Raw genomic sequence first — 18,754 nt, 5'->3', positions numbered from 1 at the left:
ATATACATAGAGATTAACAGATTAAGTAATGTAATAGCTTGAAAGTGATTCTTTTATTATCTATACGAATTTATAATTTTAGTCATTTCTAGATTCTTATTGTAAATTCATACTTCTACTAATTTGTTGCCATACTAATTACAATAATTTATACAAAAAATAGTATATAACAGTGCTATTATCTTATTCTATTATTTTCTATAATCTCTTATCTTTACTAAAATAAGTAAATAGCAAATAAATACATTCTTCTATATATTAACTATATATAATTATTTAACTTCCTTTCCTCAACCAACATGAACGAATTATCTCTTCAAAGACACCTTTGATCAATCCATCATTCCTCATTTTCTTGATATTCTTCATTTTAGATTATGGCTAAGCGACGAACTAGGTGGAAGGACATTATTGTTGACTGGAGTTAGTTTCGCTTCCTGGGTGCTAGGCAGCGACGTAGTGGTAGCCCAAACTGGCCAGACTTTGGCAGTCTGGTACAACGTCGATGCACCTGAAGTAGCCACTCTAATCCCTGTTCGTGGTGATGCTGTGGACATTGTTAGAGAGGATGGGAGAACTTCCGTCACGGTGGAGGAACTTGGAGGCAAAGTGGCCTACCTGCTTGATGAACCGTTAATAGAATTTGGCACAGCACTGCACGACAATGATTTTGGCAGAGCTTTGCTATTCCTAGAAGATCTGGCAGACAGACCTCAGGCAGAGGCTATGTGGGAAAATGTAGCCAGGAACGCAATGGCTTCTAGACAATTATTGGTGGCTGCCAGGTGCTACGCTGCCCTTGGAGATGTAGCTTGCTCCAGGTTTTATATCTGTTCTTCATTATTTCTCTATCTTCCTGAAAGTTATGATATAATTAAGTGACTCTATTGCTTCTTCAGGTTCTTGAAAAATATAATAGAAATCGGCGAGAAGTATCGTACAGAGTCCGGACACGATCCACTTTCTAGTCCTGACTGTTGGGCAAAGCTTGCAATTCTAAATGGCGAATTAAAGACTGCAGAAGCCATTTACTTGGAGCAAAATGAATTGGACCAGGCTCTGGACATGTACCAGAGATACTGGCACTGGGAGGATGCGTTGATTTTAGCACAAAATAGGGGTTGGCCTGGTCTCCAGGAGCTTAGAGACAGACATTTAACCTGGCTACTTGAAAGTGGTCAAGCGGCTAGAGCTGCTGCCATTTTGGAATCCACTAATCCTCGACGTGCTGTGAAGCTGTACCTAGATGCTCGTCGACCTGGTCGAGCAGCCAGACTTGTTCTGGCTAATGAAGAACTGTTGGAAGACAGATCAATTGTCAATGAAATCGTGAGAGTGTTAAAAGCGACAGATCTAATGGAATTGGCCGGAGAGCTATTGGAGAGGACTTCAGAGCCTCTGGAAGCTATCAAGTGCTACTCTCAAGCTGGAGTATTCGCGAGAGCACTGGAATTGGCTAGAAAAGTGGATCCAACTTCGGTAGTTGATCTTGAACGAGAGTGGGGCAAGCACTTGGTTTCAGCTGGCCATTATGATGCAGCTATTAATCATTTCATAGAGGCAGGAGAAACTGCTCTTGCACTGGATGCAGCTATCAATGCACGACAATGGAGAAAAGGCCTACAAATCATGCAGGCAAATATTCCTTCGTGTTTTCCCATTTATCCATTGATTAATAATATCAGACATGAATAATTTGAATTTTAAATAATTTCCTTCATAGGTGATCGAAGACGATGATCCCACGATAAGGAAACAATGCGAGAAACTGGCCGAGTATTTCGCCTCTATAGGCGAGAAGAATCTGGCAGAGAGGCTATTCATTCGTTCCGGGGACGCCAAACGTGCGATTGACGTTCACATACAAAATGGAAACTGGAGCCGTGCTCACGAAGTAGCCCAAGAGTACATGACTTCTGAGGAAGCGAACGAAGTTTTGGCGAAACATGCAACGATCCTCTGCGAGGCGGGAGATCTGAAACACGCAGAGGAACTGTATCTTGCTATTGGCAAATACGATTCAGCCATAGCAATGTACAAAAAGGCTGGTCGTCGTGCAGACATGATTAGATTAGTGGCAAAATACAGACCAGGCCTTTTGGAGACCACTCACGCGCACTTGGCCGCCGAATTAAACGAGGCTGGCAAACCTCGTGAAGCTGAGGAGCATTATGTTTCAGCTGGAGACTGGAGAGGAGCGGTGGCTACTTACAGGGCAGCCAATATGTGGGAGGATGCTCTTCGTGTGGCGAAGCAACACGCTGGAGATAACGCGGCCCAACAGGTCTCCATCACTATCTTTGGACGTTTGTTTATTTATGGAAAAAATACAGAAAATCTTAATCGAAATTAATTTCTCACATTGCAGGTGGCTTTAATATGGGCACGTACACTGGCACCGGAATTAGCAGCAAGACTGTTGATGCGACTGAATTATTTGGATGGTTGTCTGCAATTAGCTTGCGAGGCTGATCTGTTCGACTGGGCTCTAGAGATTGTCAAATATGGGAGTGCCGACCAGAAGAAGGAAGTTCACTATAGACATGCCATGGCACTGGAAGATGCAGGCCATTTCTCTGAGGCAGAGAAAGAATTTATCAAAGCTGGAAGAACAATGGAGGCTGTTCAGATGTACATTCACACCCGGGACTGGGAGGCTGCTGAAGATGTAGCCCAATCAATTAACCAAGATGCAGTTGCTCAAGTTCTCATTGCCAGGGCTGGTGAAGCAGCTGAAGCACAGGACTATTCTTTGGCTGAGACTCTGCTACTGAGAGCCCACAAGCCAGAAATGATTATCGAGCACTACAAGGTAATACACGCAATATATATTATTGTATTGTAGAGTTTCTAAATGTTTTTAATGTTACAGAAAGCTGGAATGTGGTCTGAAGCATTACGCGTTTGCAGAGAGTATTTGCCTAGTCAAGAAGCGAATCTCAGGCGTGAACTGGGTCAAAAGAGCACCTCCTTTGCCGGTACAAACGCATTTGAAGAAGCCAGAAAGTGGTTGGAGGTTGGTGAAGTGCGAGCTGCTCTGGATATCTTAATTCTGGACCCTCAAGCGCCCAGGTCGTCTCTTATCAAGGCTGCCGACATTTTGCTTCATCAGGCTGATCCAGAAATTGCTGCCCAAGTCGGTGGAGACCTTGGTTCACGGTTATTTGCCATTGAAGAATACGCTGTGGCTGCTCAGGTTGTCACTCTATTGTCAAATATCCGACGTGTAAATGGATGGCACTTTACTTCATTTCTTCTGTTTTCTTCAGGTATTTTTACAGGCAGACAGATTGAAAGATGCTATCGATGCATTGGCTGCAATTGGAGAATGGGAAAAAGCCAAAAGAATTGTGAATGAACTAGCACCGGATATAGAGCCTTACCTGGAAGAGAAATATAAGGAAGCAATACTGAAGGATGGACAAATAGATAGACTTGTGGAAATAGACGCAGACGCTGGCCTTGAGATACTGGCCAATAAAGGTCAATGGAACCAAGTGTTTGAAACCGCTAGCGCTCAAGGAACCCAGGTTTTACACAAATATGTGACACAAAGGGCGGTGCAACTTCTGAAAGGGAATGCTCCGCTGGAAGCTTTGCAGTTGTATGTCAGATACGGAGCTCCTCCCATCCAGCAAAACTTCAACCTTTACTTACAGTTGTCAGAAAGCATTCTGAACTCGGAGGTAAGAATAACACGTTGACATAGAGAAATAGTGAGATTATAAATTAAAGTACACATCCTATGTCACAAAAGTTATTCCTGAATTGATATATAACACGTAAAAAATAGTGGTCCATTATTTATTATTGTTGTTGTGCGGTCTTCCAGGCTTATTACGAATACAGATACTTAGCTCATTTGAGAACTGTACTCCTGGATCTCTGGAAAGGTTTAAAATCATCAGAATCCGATGCAGTATCGAAATTCGAGAGGTTACTCGAAGCTACACATTATTCAACAGTGAAGTGTGGTTGTCGTGATTATTCTGTACTTTCTGGATTAGTCTTGAAAGCCTCCATTACTTTATTGAGGTACACAGACATCCTTCATGCTGATCGAGCTTACTATGAAGCTGGAATTGAAGCACGCGCAGCTGGAAGGAACAGCGAGGCTTTTGTTTTTCTGAATCACTTTCTTGATTTGGAGGAATGCATTGAAGAAGGTGATAATACTGTGATGGATGTTGAAGATTTGGCTGTAACAGACTTTCCTGTGGAAGTTCCTTTGCCAGAGACGTTGAGTTTAACAGCAGAACAGAGAGAGGAGGCTCGTGAATGGGTTCTTGCTATGTCTATGGATCAGAAAGTGGAGCAAGTTCTCCCTACGGATCACAGATCAGTTTATGTAGGATCATTGACTGCCCCCTCTGTTAGTTCTGGGTATCTTCAAGGTTGCATTTTGACTGGGTATCCTATTCGAGGTCCAATAATTAGATTTGCAGAGGTATTTTAAATGTTATCAATGAATTTTTAATTCTTGTTTAATTTTCTTCAGAGTATAATGATTAATCGCTTTCTGTCAAGGGTCAGCATGTGGCAGACCGTGATGACTGGACAAAGTTAATCAACACTGCTCGCCAGGCTCCTCAGGATTCAAATCTTAATGACATTCTAGCTTTCATCCAAGAGTGGTTTGGAGCGGCTCCGAATTACTCCTTTTAAAAACACACAACGTTACTGATCGCTAATTACAGTTTATTGTAACATTAACTGAAAATCCAACCTAGAAAGGCATAAATACAATAATATAAGTATAAATAAAATTAAATTATTATCAGTAAAATTAACATAAATAAAATATAACATGTCTGACAAGCAGCAGTGGTCTTTTTAATAATAACAAGGTAACGCAGAAAGAAAACGATTTCGTTTCTCTAGAATTTATTTAAATAAGGCTGCATTATGTAAATAATTAGTCTAACTTAAGCATAAATAGTTTCTATGCAATGTGAATATACATGCAACATGTGTCCACGAGATTTCTCATATCTTATCATTAAAGTGTTTCTATGTCTATAACGATTGATCCTAGCGAGTTATCAGGATAGTTATTACTCGTTGTTTGAACACCTATCCGCGATGGATATTTATACTATTCGGTGATGACTATGCGCATATTGCATTTTTATACACAGACTATGTATTTCGAAAATAGTAGTACAAGCTAGAAATGAGAAACTTTGCAGTAAATAAATTACACAAGATTCTTTTTTAAATTTCCCTTTGCATTATGTTCTTTTTATCTCATTTTGATCTTTTTTAAATATATTATTATTATTATTATGTTGAGTATAAGTAAAAAACACGACAGATAAAAACGAGAAGAAAAGATTAATGAAAACTTCAAGCGTGTAGAAATATTGAAAAATTAGTGCTTCAAACTTTAATACCATAGTGCTCGTTTTTTCCTAATAAAACATCAAGAGTATACTATCGTGATACTTACAAAAAATAAAGAAATACCATTGAACGAGAACGCATTTGGTTTATTTTTAATTAAATATCTGCCATTTCTTGCTTATACCATCATTTCCTAAGTATGTTATATAAATATACAGGAAGTGCCTTAAAAAATGTACTGTAAACAAGATTTCCAAGTAAAAAGCAAAATGTTAAGGATTCTACTTGTCTATTCATTTACGGAGTTTTAAAATTATTTAAGAGTTACAAAGTTACTAATCAATTCTACAAAAATATTGGAAATCATCTTATTTTTTACTCAGAAATCCATTATTTTTTCCCTATAATACAGTATACTTTAAGAGACACTTTTCATACATTTATAATAATTGATTATACAAAACATTTGATAAATAGAGAATTTCCTGGTAATGAAGGAGTTTTTCGTAAAGGCCTTTCTTGTCCATTCCGTAAGAGAAATCTCCTATTTATAAGATCCCCTCCCTATAATTTTATAGATCAATTCTTTCCATTTATTAACATTTGTTAATCTTCTACCTTGTTAAATTAAATAACTGTAATTAATTTATAGTTTAGAACGTTTCGTTTTGATTTTCAATCATAAATAAAATAATTCAGATTTGATGAAATTACGTTAAAATAATGTACAAGATTGAATTTAAATCTAGACGACTTATTTGAATATAAATTTACTGTTGTCAGTATTTTCTTTCCAAAAGTATCTATTCTGTCATATCCAGAAAACACCCTATTTATTAAATACTCTGCACACATATTGTTGGGACTATACATGTAACTTTTCATTTGAAGTCCCCTTTTTTTTATAAAAATGAAGAACATGTCAAATACAAAGGAGGTTTTGAAGATATACAATACATACATATTATGCTTTTCCCCTTTACTAACACGTGTAATCATTTCATTTTGTTCGACATTTTATTTCGTACGTTCTCGTTTAAATATCGAACAAATCCAGTATTTGCTATTTATTTTATTTTATTTTATTCTTCGAGAGAAAATTATATTTCAATCAAAAACTGTTTCATTCCAATTTGCATTACGATATATGCAGAAGAAATTCTTGCAAGAAGTACAAGTCATAATTTGCAAATTAAAGATAAAAGAAGATACTATATAAATTATTCAAATCTGAACTGTCATAATAGCATACAAAATTTCAGAACAATCTCGTTTTGAGTTGTTCAAAAATTTTGTACAATACTAACCATCCTCTTTCAATATAACGCATCTAAAATAAAAAAATCTTTGACCTAATTCAAATTGCAAGAATCTCTCTCATCAATTTTAAGGTCAAAAAATTATATCACCTCACTTTTTACAAAAACTCGTTACAACTACTGCTGCGTGATCCTAAATACCGGGCCAATTCTTAGGAAGAATCTCCGCAGCACAGACCTTAATTCCGGTTTGAGATCAAAGCACATAACTTCACAAAGTAGCGGGTAACAGCTGGACGCGTGAACAGCAAACCGATTGTCGCTCATTTTCAAGATTCTTGTCAGAAGCAACAACAGTATCGGAGTCCAAGCATCTCGGTGAGCCTCGTTGGAAAGTGCCAGGAAGTATTCTAGCGCTTCACAAGCCACTTCAACGAGCCTAGTTTCCACCTTGCTCCAATCAGCTCTATGAGCTTCGTCACTGTACATTTTAAAAAGGATTCTCAATGCACAGGCTAACGACTGTGTTTCTTGTTTGAGTAGATTTGGCTTCACGTTGCCCCGGAAACCAGCCTTCCACAACACGTTCCGTTGTTCGTGATTGGAGTTGAAACTCTTAGCGAATCTATGGGATTTCAATAAACATTCGACTAATTGCAATAGATGCGTAGTAGTCAAAGCGTAGTACATGCCCTGTTCTTCCTTCTGCTGGTCTGCACCAGCTCTTACACCCAATTCAGAGGACTTTCCATTGAACATGTCCGCCTGTGCTAACGCTAAATTCTCCTGATCTTCCTTTCTAGACGTAGCTGGATAGAAGACGATGTTGTCTATCGTTTGAATCAGCTCTAACTGTACGACACACTTAATCAATAGTGCGGAGAAAATTTTGTTCTTTATTGACTCGCCGTTTATTAAACTTTGGGAACTGTTGCTCCTTTTGAGAATTCCCACGTGACTGTCCGCCTCTCCTGTAATTACATCTAGATCAGATTCTTTATTAGGCGATTGGGGTTTCCAAGTAAGTAGGGCGGACGGCAGGGTACTCTCGAAGATATCCAGGACACAACTGCAAGTTTTCTCCCAAGTCTGCTCGTCGAACTTGATGCCGTTGCTGATCACAAGGTTCTCCAGGCAATTGGTTCCTGAACGTGCCAGTTGTTCATTGTCTTGCTGCACACACCAGAGTAGCTGGGAGTACAATTGCTCTAGGAGAAGAGGTCCTAAAATGTCGTAAAACTGTGAGAATACGTCAACAATTGCGTATAGGGCATGGTTGCATGTTGTTGTCATCCATTCTGCTTTCTGAAATGTATGTATAAAATATTAGTTTACTATAAAAATTGTTGCGCTTTAATGAATAATGCAGACTGCCAAAATCTCTTGAGTACCTCTGTATGTTGTTCAGGAAGTTTCATGTTGTCGAAGATTCTGAACAGGACTTGGAAGAGATCTTTCCACCAATGGGGTTTGAAAGAAGCTCCATGCGTCTTCACGACGTCAAAAAGAACGGTTAACGCTCGTGTTCGAACGTCTAACTTACACCTGCTTACTATACACGACAACTCGAACAACAGTGGAAACCATCCCCTAACCTAAAGAATAAAAATTTTCGACTACTAAATTCGTCAAAATAAAAAATGTAATATGCGATCATTACCCAAGCTCTGTCTTCTTCAGATACCATTCCACTGTCATCCATCATGCCCTCCGCGAAGAGATTCGGATTGGCATCAATATATGACGCGCAAGAACGTATCAATCTTATGGCCTCCATGCTTGTCTCTGGGAAGGAGGCATTGCAAGCGAATTCACTGAGGCACTTTACGGCATCTTGGAACGAATCTACCATGATACTGAAATCTTCGGCATATAATTCATCTGAAAATATATGTCAAATATATTATCTTACAAGATGAAGCAATTAAAACTATATATTATGCTTCAAACTCACTTATAATCTTTCCAGTCATAGAAAATGCAAGCTCTACTACAGATTCATCTCTGTCGCTAGCTGCATGATGGAACACGCTGAATATATTTTTCCATCCTGATCGTATATTAGGAGCCTGTGAGTGTACAATTTGCGCGACACAACGGACTACCATGTCTCGAATCACTGGTGACCGGTTCTTCTTCATGATATGCTCAAACGGCCTGAGGAAATCCTTTTGAAATCGGAAATTGGCAAATTCTCCTTTCTCTATGAACTTAGTTGCAAGCTGCCTCAAAGAATCAACTGCAAAGAAAGCGATGTCCTGACGGGGACTGCAGCCAACTCTATCAAAATGATCCCCTATCACTTGCCAAATTCTGGACCACTGAAGTCTGATACGTCCCATGTTGTAATAAGATATCTCTACAATTTTGGTCAATGAGAACATTCTAGGTTGCGTTGGATGTGATAACTCCTCCAGTGAAACTTGACAAAGAGCTTTCACGAATTCTACAATGGCGTCACCATCTAATCTGGTGGAACCCGTGAATATTCGATCAACTGCCACCACGACGCTTTGAGAACTTGTTTCTCCTATTGATTCCTTTACACTTGCTAAAAGATACGTAAAATAAATTATGATAATATAGCAATAATCGTGACATCTTTTAAGAATATCCAATGGCACGTGCAATTTTTCCAATTATTACGTGAAAAATTATTAAGTCAAAAATATAAAAATACACTCACGATCCAACGAGCTGAGATTCAAATTATTGTTCTGATGGGAGTTATTATGTGTTAGGTTGAAGTTGACCAACGGCGACGGGAAATGTGGCTTCGAAGGTGGGCCGAGGAGCTGTGGTCTGACTCCAGTCCCAATTAGCTGAGCAAGTTCGAGTTGGGAGATGCATTTGACAACATCCAGCCAAGAACTGCCAAGATAGTTACCATCGGTGTGAGCTACAGTAATCAGAGTTTTAATCGTGTCGATGTTTTTCGCCTTCATTTCGGTGATCGGTGAATTTGCAGTCAACAGAGTAAACCGCGCCAAAGCTTGTACGTATGCATCTCGTTCTAACTATAATTTAAAAAAGAGAAATAAATTTCAAATGTAAAAGCTGATGACTGAATAAAATTGCCACTTGGAACTGAAAATTCTGCTGATGTCGCAAAAATACTTGCCGTCATGTGAAATATGCAAGCAATGCGTATTGCACATCTAATGCCATCTAGACAAAGTGAGGCAATTTCTGGATCATCACAGTCTTGAAGGCCGACGCTGAATGCGGCTAAAAACGGTGTCCACGCGATTTTAAACATTGGTCGAACATGTTCCAAATGTTTAGCTGTGGTGAACGGTGCTTGTACATGACTGACAGATTCCATTAGATTTTTCGCTGCTGTCGATATTACCTCCATTTCCATGTTCCATAATAGTCGTCGTTTCTTTTCACTAGATATCACTGTAACATCAAACACACATTTAAAATTATTAATTAAATTTTTGTGAATACTCATTTTTTAAATTGAATTTCTTGAAAATGAAGCTTTCTATATTTGCTCATATATATAATGATTTTTAATTAATCATTTCAATTTGTTATTCACCTTGCTTGCCAGGACGATTAGGATTGGACTTCATTTTAATTTCGTTGCCGGCTATCTCATCGTAAATTTTCGACAAATATTCTTCGGGCAAATCTTCGTTATCGCTGATACGTCGGTTTAGTTTGATATATTGCTCTTTGGTCATTTTATTCTTCACTTGAGGCGAATGGAGATCAGTAGTCAGCATAATAATTGAAAAGCCCAATACGTATGCGGTATCTGCACTTGTGAACAATCCATTACTACAATCGAAAAAAAATAGATAATTAATTTAACAGTACATAATATAAAATACGTTATATAATAATATTACATATGAAGATCACATAACAAGTCGATCTTTATTGATTTCTTGACTTTTGTGCCATTTAATAGATAAAAAGAATCTTGATAAATATAAAACAAGATGGAAATATGTTAACATGATATATTTTTTTATTCGAGATCTTCATATAATATTAATGTCAAAAAGATACTTACTTTGGGTTACATTCACAATATCGACTGGCAAACTTCTCCATTAACCGATCGATCTTCTGCGCTTCACCAGGCAGCCGAAAACCCTCGAGAAAATATCTCAAGGCTGTAACTAAATCGCGATCGGCAAAGTTCATTTGATCGATATAACTGTACATCACCTGATTGTGATTGTGGTCGCCAAGAAAATCGCCTATCGCGGTTTTATCGAGTCGTTCGTCCATATGAAGCCAACGAGCAACGTCTTCAGAAGAATTACCTAGAAGACCTTGCTCTTGAAGATATTGTACTCCCTTGCTTGGCTTTCGATTAAAACTAGAGGTAAGAATATTAATTTAATTAATAGAGCGCGTGCCTGCTTGTAATTGATTTTTAAAATATCGTTACAGCGATTTAAAATACCAGGAAATCTTTTCTGCAAAGTACGTTCAACATTTTATCACCGGATATCTGGTTAAATTCAAAATTTAATTATAATTATAAATTTTTATTACATGTTTATTTAAATAATCAATTTTATGTAATAAAATTATATGAATTAATTCATTAAAAGAAGTAACAGAATTTTAGTTTGAGACAACCTGATGCTTTAAATGTCAGAATCAAAGAAACAAGCAAAAAGAAAATAAATCCATACATGTCGATTCCAGTTTCCCACACTTCTTTTTGTTGTTTCTGTACTTCATATTGCTCAGGAGAGTCTGGAATCTCCTTATTGCCTATTAGACTAGAATTTGCTGAGGATAAACTGCCAGCGCTTCCATAACGCGGTAGAGGTGGTTCCACTGGAGGATCAGGAGGCTCCGATGGAAGCTGTTGATCAGCTGGAACACTTGGGTTAACATACAGATCTCTGCTCCACTCAACCATGCACTTTAAAATTGACACTAAGCACTCAAGGCCTCTGATTCGCATTGATTTTTCTTGATTAGGTGAGGCACCTAATTCTAGTGCTTGTCTACCTTGTGCAATCTTCGATAAGTCATTCACAAGCCTATAGAAATATAAACAATCAAATCTTTCCAGAAAAAAATATATTAACTTGCAATATATAATATGTAAAAGTTTCAAGCTTTCAAACCTTTCAAACAAATTCGCAGCTGACAAGTCGCAGTCATAGTTCACATAGATGTCCACGACACTCTGTGCATCCGCACAAATACGAGTCAGAGCGTGAATTACCATCCACTTGTGTTCGAAGGAACTGCTAGAGGTTTCGAGGATATTCATAAAGATCTCCTTGAAGAAAACCTCAATCTGCATCTTTAAGTGCACTTTGAAACGAGCCAGCAATGCGAGGAATAATGCTAGGGATAATTCGAACACTTCAGGAACGGAAGAGACACCGTTCTTTGAGAGTGCTACACAGAGGTACTGTTTTATGGCTATGACGAACATTTCATTAGAACGCAACACCGGTCCAGCATTTTGCAGAATACCCAAAAGCAATTGTAATGAAAGAATCTTCGACCTGAGCTGATGGGACCTAGAAAGAATATACAACAAGAAAATCAAATATGAATCAACTCGAAAATAACCCTCTGTATCCCAATATAAAAATTCGTCATACTTTGGGTCTGGAGTACCATCAGGCAGTGGTTTCATGGAAAGCTTGCAAAGTGCTCTAAAAACCAGGAAGGCATCTTTCTGCAGTACATGAGTAAATTTTGCCCTGACCATATTATCGTTCTCCGCAACAGTCTCATCGGAGTTTTCGTCTATAGGCACTTGATCTAAGCTAGCCTCCTCCGAAGTTACGGTAGTTACATTTGTCGAATCCTCAGGAACAATGGAATTTACCACATCTTCCAAAATTCCTCGAACTATCAACTGTGATTCTTGACTGCCCTCCGTAGTTGATTCTTCATGATTTACTGTCTCAGTTTCGAGTTCTCCACCAGAAGTACAATTAGTGGAATTTGCGTTAGTCGTTTCAGATTGTTCTGTCTCGGTTCGGATGGTCTCTTCTTCCTGAAAGGAGAAAAATTAGATTTTTTTATATAAATTAATGTACTAATTATTAATTAATATTAATTATTAGACTTACCGCTTGTGTCTCCATGCGCGCGAAAATAACATTGATCATCTGGGTGAGCGTAGCTCTGGCTGTAGTTTGATTAACCAAGTTCCTTGAAGCCAGATAAACGCTGTACACTGCACGTATGGTGAGTAACACGGTACCCTCGTGAACTTCGACATGCTGACTTGTCATTACCGTGAGAAGAGCTTTTATAATCTGCAGCTGGACTCCCTCATCCGTTTGTGGCCCCATAAAACATCCACATATTGTCTCAACAATGCGTACAATGAGCAGCTTATTTGGCTCTGTAGAGTCAGGTACATTTCCTGTAAGATGTCCATAGGCAATCAACTTTTGTAGACAGTCCAGAGCAGTGACTACAATTCTTGGAGATTTGCTCTGACAAGCCAATTCAAAGGGCAAAAAATATTTTTCTGCAGAGATGACATACGAATCACTGCGAGGCTGTGGCAAAGCAGTTGACACTTGAGTGCCTGAGCTTTCTTTGATCTCATTTCTCAAGTTATCTGAAAAATGATATATATTTGATTACATATGAATTGATACACATTAATATGCATTTATTTTCATGTTTTTCAAAAATATTATTTTTCATATTTGTCAAAAGATAAAAGAAAGTGAAGTAACTTTTAAATAATAAATATTTAAAAATAGACAAAAATATAATATAATAGTACACGTATCTTATATATAGTTTTCTGAATATATCTTGTCTATACATAGATGCATATTTATATACACATTAAGATATATATATGTGCATCAAGTATCAGAATTTAAAAGTTAAGCAACATTGAGACATTAAATATGATTATATTACTTTTAACAATTACGTATTATTAATTAATATAAACTATTTACAATAGATGAAGAATAATCCAATCTACCCATAATAAATCAAGAATAATTGATGAAACAAAGTTCAATCTGATGCAATATATTAAATCATTGAATCAACCCAATTTGAATCTTCCTGTGAAGACCAAGAAATGCGGTTTCTTATAATCACTAAATCATAAAGTAAAACTATACAGAGAATTTAATGTGAACTCAAACCTACCACCAATCACTCTATAAACAAGATCATATTATAACATTAGAAAATCAATGGACAAGAAAGTAAAATTAGTTCCAAGTACAAGTCATTTATATTAAGTTGGAGTAATGTGTCACAATGATCATTAGCAATACAATGTGCAACGAATAAACTTGAAGATTCTTTGATTGCACGTATGTATTGACATTTACTCCAAAGGAAGTGCAATTTCAACGACTGACGAACTTTACCAAGTGCAGTCTCGCAGGACTTTCTAAGTTGAGAAAGATGCGACCGTTTGACATCCCGGTCAGCCAGGATCTTTTCCAAAGCTCTGATAATGAACATCTCTTTGGAGTTATCTCGCATCGTCGCCAGGCTCCACTGATCCCTCTGCTAGGCTGGCACGGGAGCACACGCGGCCCGATCGGAATCTCGCATCTTCACCATCGTGACTTATGTACCGGTTTCTCGTCGAGCATCGTTCTGCACCATCTTTCGTGGGGCAAATATCCGCGGCAACTTCTGCGGTATTGTCGACGAAAAACGCGAATCGATCACGAACTCAGAATGACAACAGATGGGTGGAGCAACGATACTTAGAACGAATCTTGAGTTAAAAGTACGTTTCACACCATACTGCACGTGATCACACGGAATGACGACGAAACCTTGAGAAATGACAACTACCCTCTTTTCGAAACAGCGGAGAAATTGCACAAGGAGACAAACTGAAACGACGAAGGAGAGTCAGGTGGCACCCTCTGTCTACTATCTAGGGAATCTAAAGATCTCTAGACCAGTAGCGTACGCATCGAGCTTTGAATCTTCCTTGTATTTTTCCATTTTTTAATCTGTGAAAATCGTAATTTATCATATTGTTTATTGAAAATATGCATCAAAACATGCACTATTGCTATTAGCTGTTCTAAATGAGAATTTAGAAAAAAATGAAAATTTTCCAAACGTCGTCTACTGTGGACGATACTGTGTTACATAATGGCGCAAAAATTGAACAAGCGCAATTCATTTTGTAATATTTCGTAATATCGTCCACTTTTTATGTTAATTATACGTACATTAGTTATATTAGTTGAAATTGTATCATTTTAAGTTTAGTTGTACTATTTTCATAGTTTAATAAATTTGTAATGACCAAAAATACATGCACTAAATGTACAGGTTCATGCATTTGCCTATAAGGGGCGCAAACGGATTGATAACCTAACCTTTATTATAACCTAAGCTTATTTGTTGCAAAACAGTTCAATTGTTAATAAATTATATAAATTCATGCATATTTAAATATTTTATTTTCGTTTCATATTTATTTTGTCCGTTTTGGTCTTAATTACTTTAACATCCACTTCATGTAATTTAATCAACGTAATCGAACAACGAAGACAACTATATAAATATTTGATGATTTTCAAACAAATATTTAGGAAGATAAAAACTCCAGATAAAAAGTCAAATAAGAAATTTGATTTTTACGTTAACTTCGACGATGAAAATGAAAATTTAAATTGTTCATTTAAATTGCTGTTGCGATTGCTAATTTAATTACGCCTGATTCTCGCACGACGGGCAACGATCCATTTCAATTCAATCTAGAAACTCTTTTCGACTCGTACGTTGAATTGCTCGTATTAATTACGTAAAAAATTACGACTGTTACATCGTACGAGAAAAAAAAACAAATAGACGACTGATGGAATATCATTATCTAACGACCGCAGGGATGAGGCGCAGCACGTGAGTCATGCAATTCGAAACGATTTGTATCAAATTCAAACTCAATATAATGAAATGACGTCATCAACCATCAGCCAATAAAGCTCCAATTTCTAATCGGGAAGATAAAAGCAAAATCTTAATCTTATGGGATTTAATGAATCCTCTCAAGTGAAAGTAGTGATGCACCAGTTGTTTTGACATTGTGTCACGAGGCCCAGGGATCATTGCGCAGTGCTAACTGTCAAAAAGCCATTGTGCTCAATGCTAATTATTTAATTGAATCGTACGAATTGCTAACAAAAGCGATTGATTCAATTGTTAAACGATGGAGAATCAACCATTAACTACAGGGGATGATAGACCTCCGTCTTACGCAGCGGCCACCGCACTAAAAGGTGGGCAAAATATTATGCATCGTCTTAACGTTTAGACGTAATTTGAATTGCAGTTGAGGAGTTCGAATTACATATTTTGTTCGATCGACTGCACCCTGAAACAGTTCTTGGCATTTCCTATTGTACGAAGATCGTATATAAAATTTGAAAAAAGAAATTGTTCAACTTCATTCGATTCTTTTTATAATTATGTAGTTTTTTTATATTAGAAAGTAACTTAAAACTTATTAAAAAAAATTTATATATATATTTATACAATATACACAATATACAATATAGATACAATATTAATAGACAATATGGTATACATTGTTAAGGTTGCATATTAAATATTATCATGCAAAACCAGAAGAAGTAATTCCTGTTATTATTCTCTCGTATGAAGATTGAAATGTTTTATATAGCTAATTCTTCATGACAATCACCTTTAGGTTACAATGCAACACAATGTGGAGGATCTACTTCTTGGCCTCCACCTCCGGGATATTTTCCTAGCACTAGTGGAACTAATAATTACAACTATGTACCTTCTTATGGTTCTACACAATCAACCACAATAATTATGCCAGAGATAATTTTAGTTGGAGGATGTCCTGCATGCAGAGTAAGTAATTTGTAATGGATTTAATTTTAATATCCTTCGCATTGAGTGAATTTATTTGGGCCTCTTAATTATAACATATATTTTTCTTATTGAATTTATAAATTTTGTATATCTAATTCGAAAAGTAAGGATTAAAATTAGATTTTAAAAACATAGGTGGGCGTAATGGAAGATGATTTTACATGTCTGGGACTACTGTGTGCAATCCTGTTCTTTCCATTTGGAATAATTTGCTGCTTATTGTTAAAGACTCGGCGTTGTTCTAATTGCGGTGCCTATTTCGGTTAATATGTTACTATGTGTAGTGACACGACTCTGACGGGAAGTAAATGCATTATTAAGCTAACTTAAATGCAACTACTGTAATAATTTAAATAAGGAAGTGTAAAAACAAAGCATAAGAAATTAATTTTTTACTGGTATTGTGCAACTGGGTGATAATCTATGTAAGGTATTCTAAGGGAAAGTAATGTTCCAATGATTAGGGATGTATACAATTGGTAATTATGAGAAACACAAGTTTGTAAAATGTTGACATACAATTAAGCATTTAATACTCTATGCATTTAAAACTTTGGTGATTTAAACAGAACTTGTGCTATTTTGTAAATTTTATGCAACTTCCTGTAAGGTATTGATTAACGTTGTTGCTCTTTAATATAGGATATTTTGTTATAATGAAAAATGAAATAGTTTATATTTATATATATTAATATTATTATATACTTTAAAATATATAATATATAGATATAGCATAGCATTTTAAATATATTTCTATCAGATAATAAAAAAAAAGCAATGAAAATGATTCGGAATCATGTACTTAAAATATATTTGCAGATATAAAAGTTATCTTAAACAGATTTCATTGAAATTCTTTCGTAACCAGTACTTACTGATTAGGAGTATTTTGCATACAAAGTATTTTGAATAACTTTTAATAAAATAACTTATCAAAGTTTATATATTTTATTAAAAATAAATTCAATGAAATTTGTGGCCTGTGCTTTTATTATTTACGTCATTGTTTTACAGCGACGTTTCTTGATGCATATGCACTTGTAATGCGTTTCTAAAAATACGTTTGAATCTCAAAGGGGAAACTTAGTAAATCTTTTCCTGTAAATGTAGTCGATGTTGTAATGAATGTGAGAGTGTGAGTGAAATGAAACTTATTAATCATTCGCATTGCAATTTATATTTTTATAAAACAAATGTCATTCTAATGTTGATAGAAATTATCTCTATTTGTTAAATTGGTCCAGATCTGACTTTTGAAAGGATTTCGGTCTATAATTTTACGCTGACTAGATTCAAACGAAAAGAATAATATATTGTATTATGCTAGATGATGTACTAAGACACTAAGTACCTGAAAACACGAAATATTTTTCTAAACTACTAATAATTCTTCTGTAAACAGAAAGGTACGTTTGGCTTCTCTAAAAACATATTTGTATAACACAAAATGAAACTGTTATTAAAAACTGCAATTATTATTAATTTTTGAAACTATAAGAAATTTCTAAATACTGTGTAACACAGGTGAAACATACCTATAAGATAAATATTAAGTAACATCAAATAATACAATTATACAATGTTTAATGATTTAATTAATGATTAATATTCGATTACGAATATATTTCGTTCTCAGAGATCTTGTTCCTTGAATACACAGATCAACATATTTAATACAAAATATGAACAGTATTATTCGTGTTGATTGAAATTTGGTACTCTCGGCGGTTGTAATTCAAGAAACTCACATCCTAATGATATTAGACACTGTACACGCGATATGTGAATGATATATTCGCACTTCATCATGATCTTCAACATGCATATTCATATATGCGTATGTATATGACATAAGTGTTTTCTTTTTTCGTCGCATTATTGGAATGTATACAATCATTATCGAACTCTACATTATCTATATGCCTTTAATTCTTAATTCAAATGAAATCTCACAAAAATATTACTTATCATGATCTTTAATTTTTAATTATTTTTAATTATCTTCATTATTTAATCAGACAATTTTGATTGATGCTGAAAAATATTTAAAACTGATTTCAAGAGTTTTCTTAGGATACTTATAGTATGTCTAGATACTTATAGTAAAGTTTCTAGAAAAGATTGAGTGTCATTTAATTATATGTTATGGATGATGAAAATCCAAATTTGCATACACATAACTCACAGGCATAATAAAATTATGTAATGCTACTAGAAACATCAGTTATTATCATTATCAATAATGAGCATCTTATTTGAATATTTATCTATCTTCTTTACTTAAATATATTTTT

General features: G+C 35.9%; 3 protein-coding genes across 3 annotated transcripts; 2 read left to right on the top strand and 1 right to left on the bottom strand.

Moving 5' to 3' along the window:
• Positions 1 to 303: 303 nt before the first annotated feature.
• On the top strand, positions 304 to 5,691 carry LOC122537237 (intraflagellar transport protein 172 homolog; the record flags this gene model as incomplete). The annotated part of the gene is made up of 8 exons (XM_043670260.1): positions 304 to 821; positions 900 to 1,635; positions 1,724 to 2,284; positions 2,369 to 2,812; positions 2,873 to 3,196; positions 3,270 to 3,686; positions 3,833 to 4,447; positions 4,528 to 5,691. Coding segments are annotated over 8 exons (3,753 nt in total), but the record flags the coding sequence as incomplete, so codon positions are not given.
• Positions 5,692 to 6,423: 732 nt separating this feature from the next.
• LOC122537236 (brefeldin A-inhibited guanine nucleotide-exchange protein 2) lies at positions 6,424 to 14,480 on the bottom strand. The gene is made up of 13 exons (XM_043670259.1): positions 13,955 to 14,480; positions 12,674 to 13,173; positions 12,197 to 12,597; positions 11,708 to 12,112; positions 11,264 to 11,620; positions 10,630 to 10,941; positions 10,150 to 10,391; positions 9,724 to 10,004; positions 9,289 to 9,619; positions 8,557 to 9,153; positions 8,263 to 8,483; positions 7,994 to 8,197; positions 6,424 to 7,907 (listed from the first exon to the last, which is right to left on the bottom strand). The coding sequence occupies exons 1-13, from the start codon at positions 14,070 to 14,072 to the stop codon at positions 6,780 to 6,782; spliced, it is 5,097 nt and encodes a 1,698-aa protein (XP_043526194.1). The 5' UTR covers positions 14,073 to 14,480; the 3' UTR covers positions 6,424 to 6,779.
• Positions 14,481 to 14,957: 477 nt separating this feature from the next.
• On the top strand, positions 14,958 to 18,364 carry LOC122537244 (brain protein I3). The gene is made up of 3 exons (XM_043670270.1): positions 14,958 to 15,835; positions 16,267 to 16,439; positions 16,596 to 18,364. The coding sequence occupies exons 1-3, from the start codon at positions 15,766 to 15,768 to the stop codon at positions 16,725 to 16,727; spliced, it is 375 nt and encodes a 124-aa protein (XP_043526205.1). The 5' UTR covers positions 14,958 to 15,765; the 3' UTR covers positions 16,728 to 18,364.
• Positions 18,365 to 18,754: the final 390 nt, after the last annotated feature.

This window comes from Frieseomelitta varia, unplaced genomic scaffold (genome assembly GCF_011392965.1).
Source record: "Frieseomelitta varia isolate USP_RPSP 00005682 unplaced genomic scaffold, Fvar_1.2 scaffold_897, whole genome shotgun sequence".
NCBI classification, from domain to species: domain Eukaryota; kingdom Metazoa; phylum Arthropoda; class Insecta; order Hymenoptera; family Apidae; genus Frieseomelitta; species Frieseomelitta varia.
Note: the sequence above shows the minus strand (reverse complement) of the source record. Positions and strands in the feature narration are given on the sequence as shown.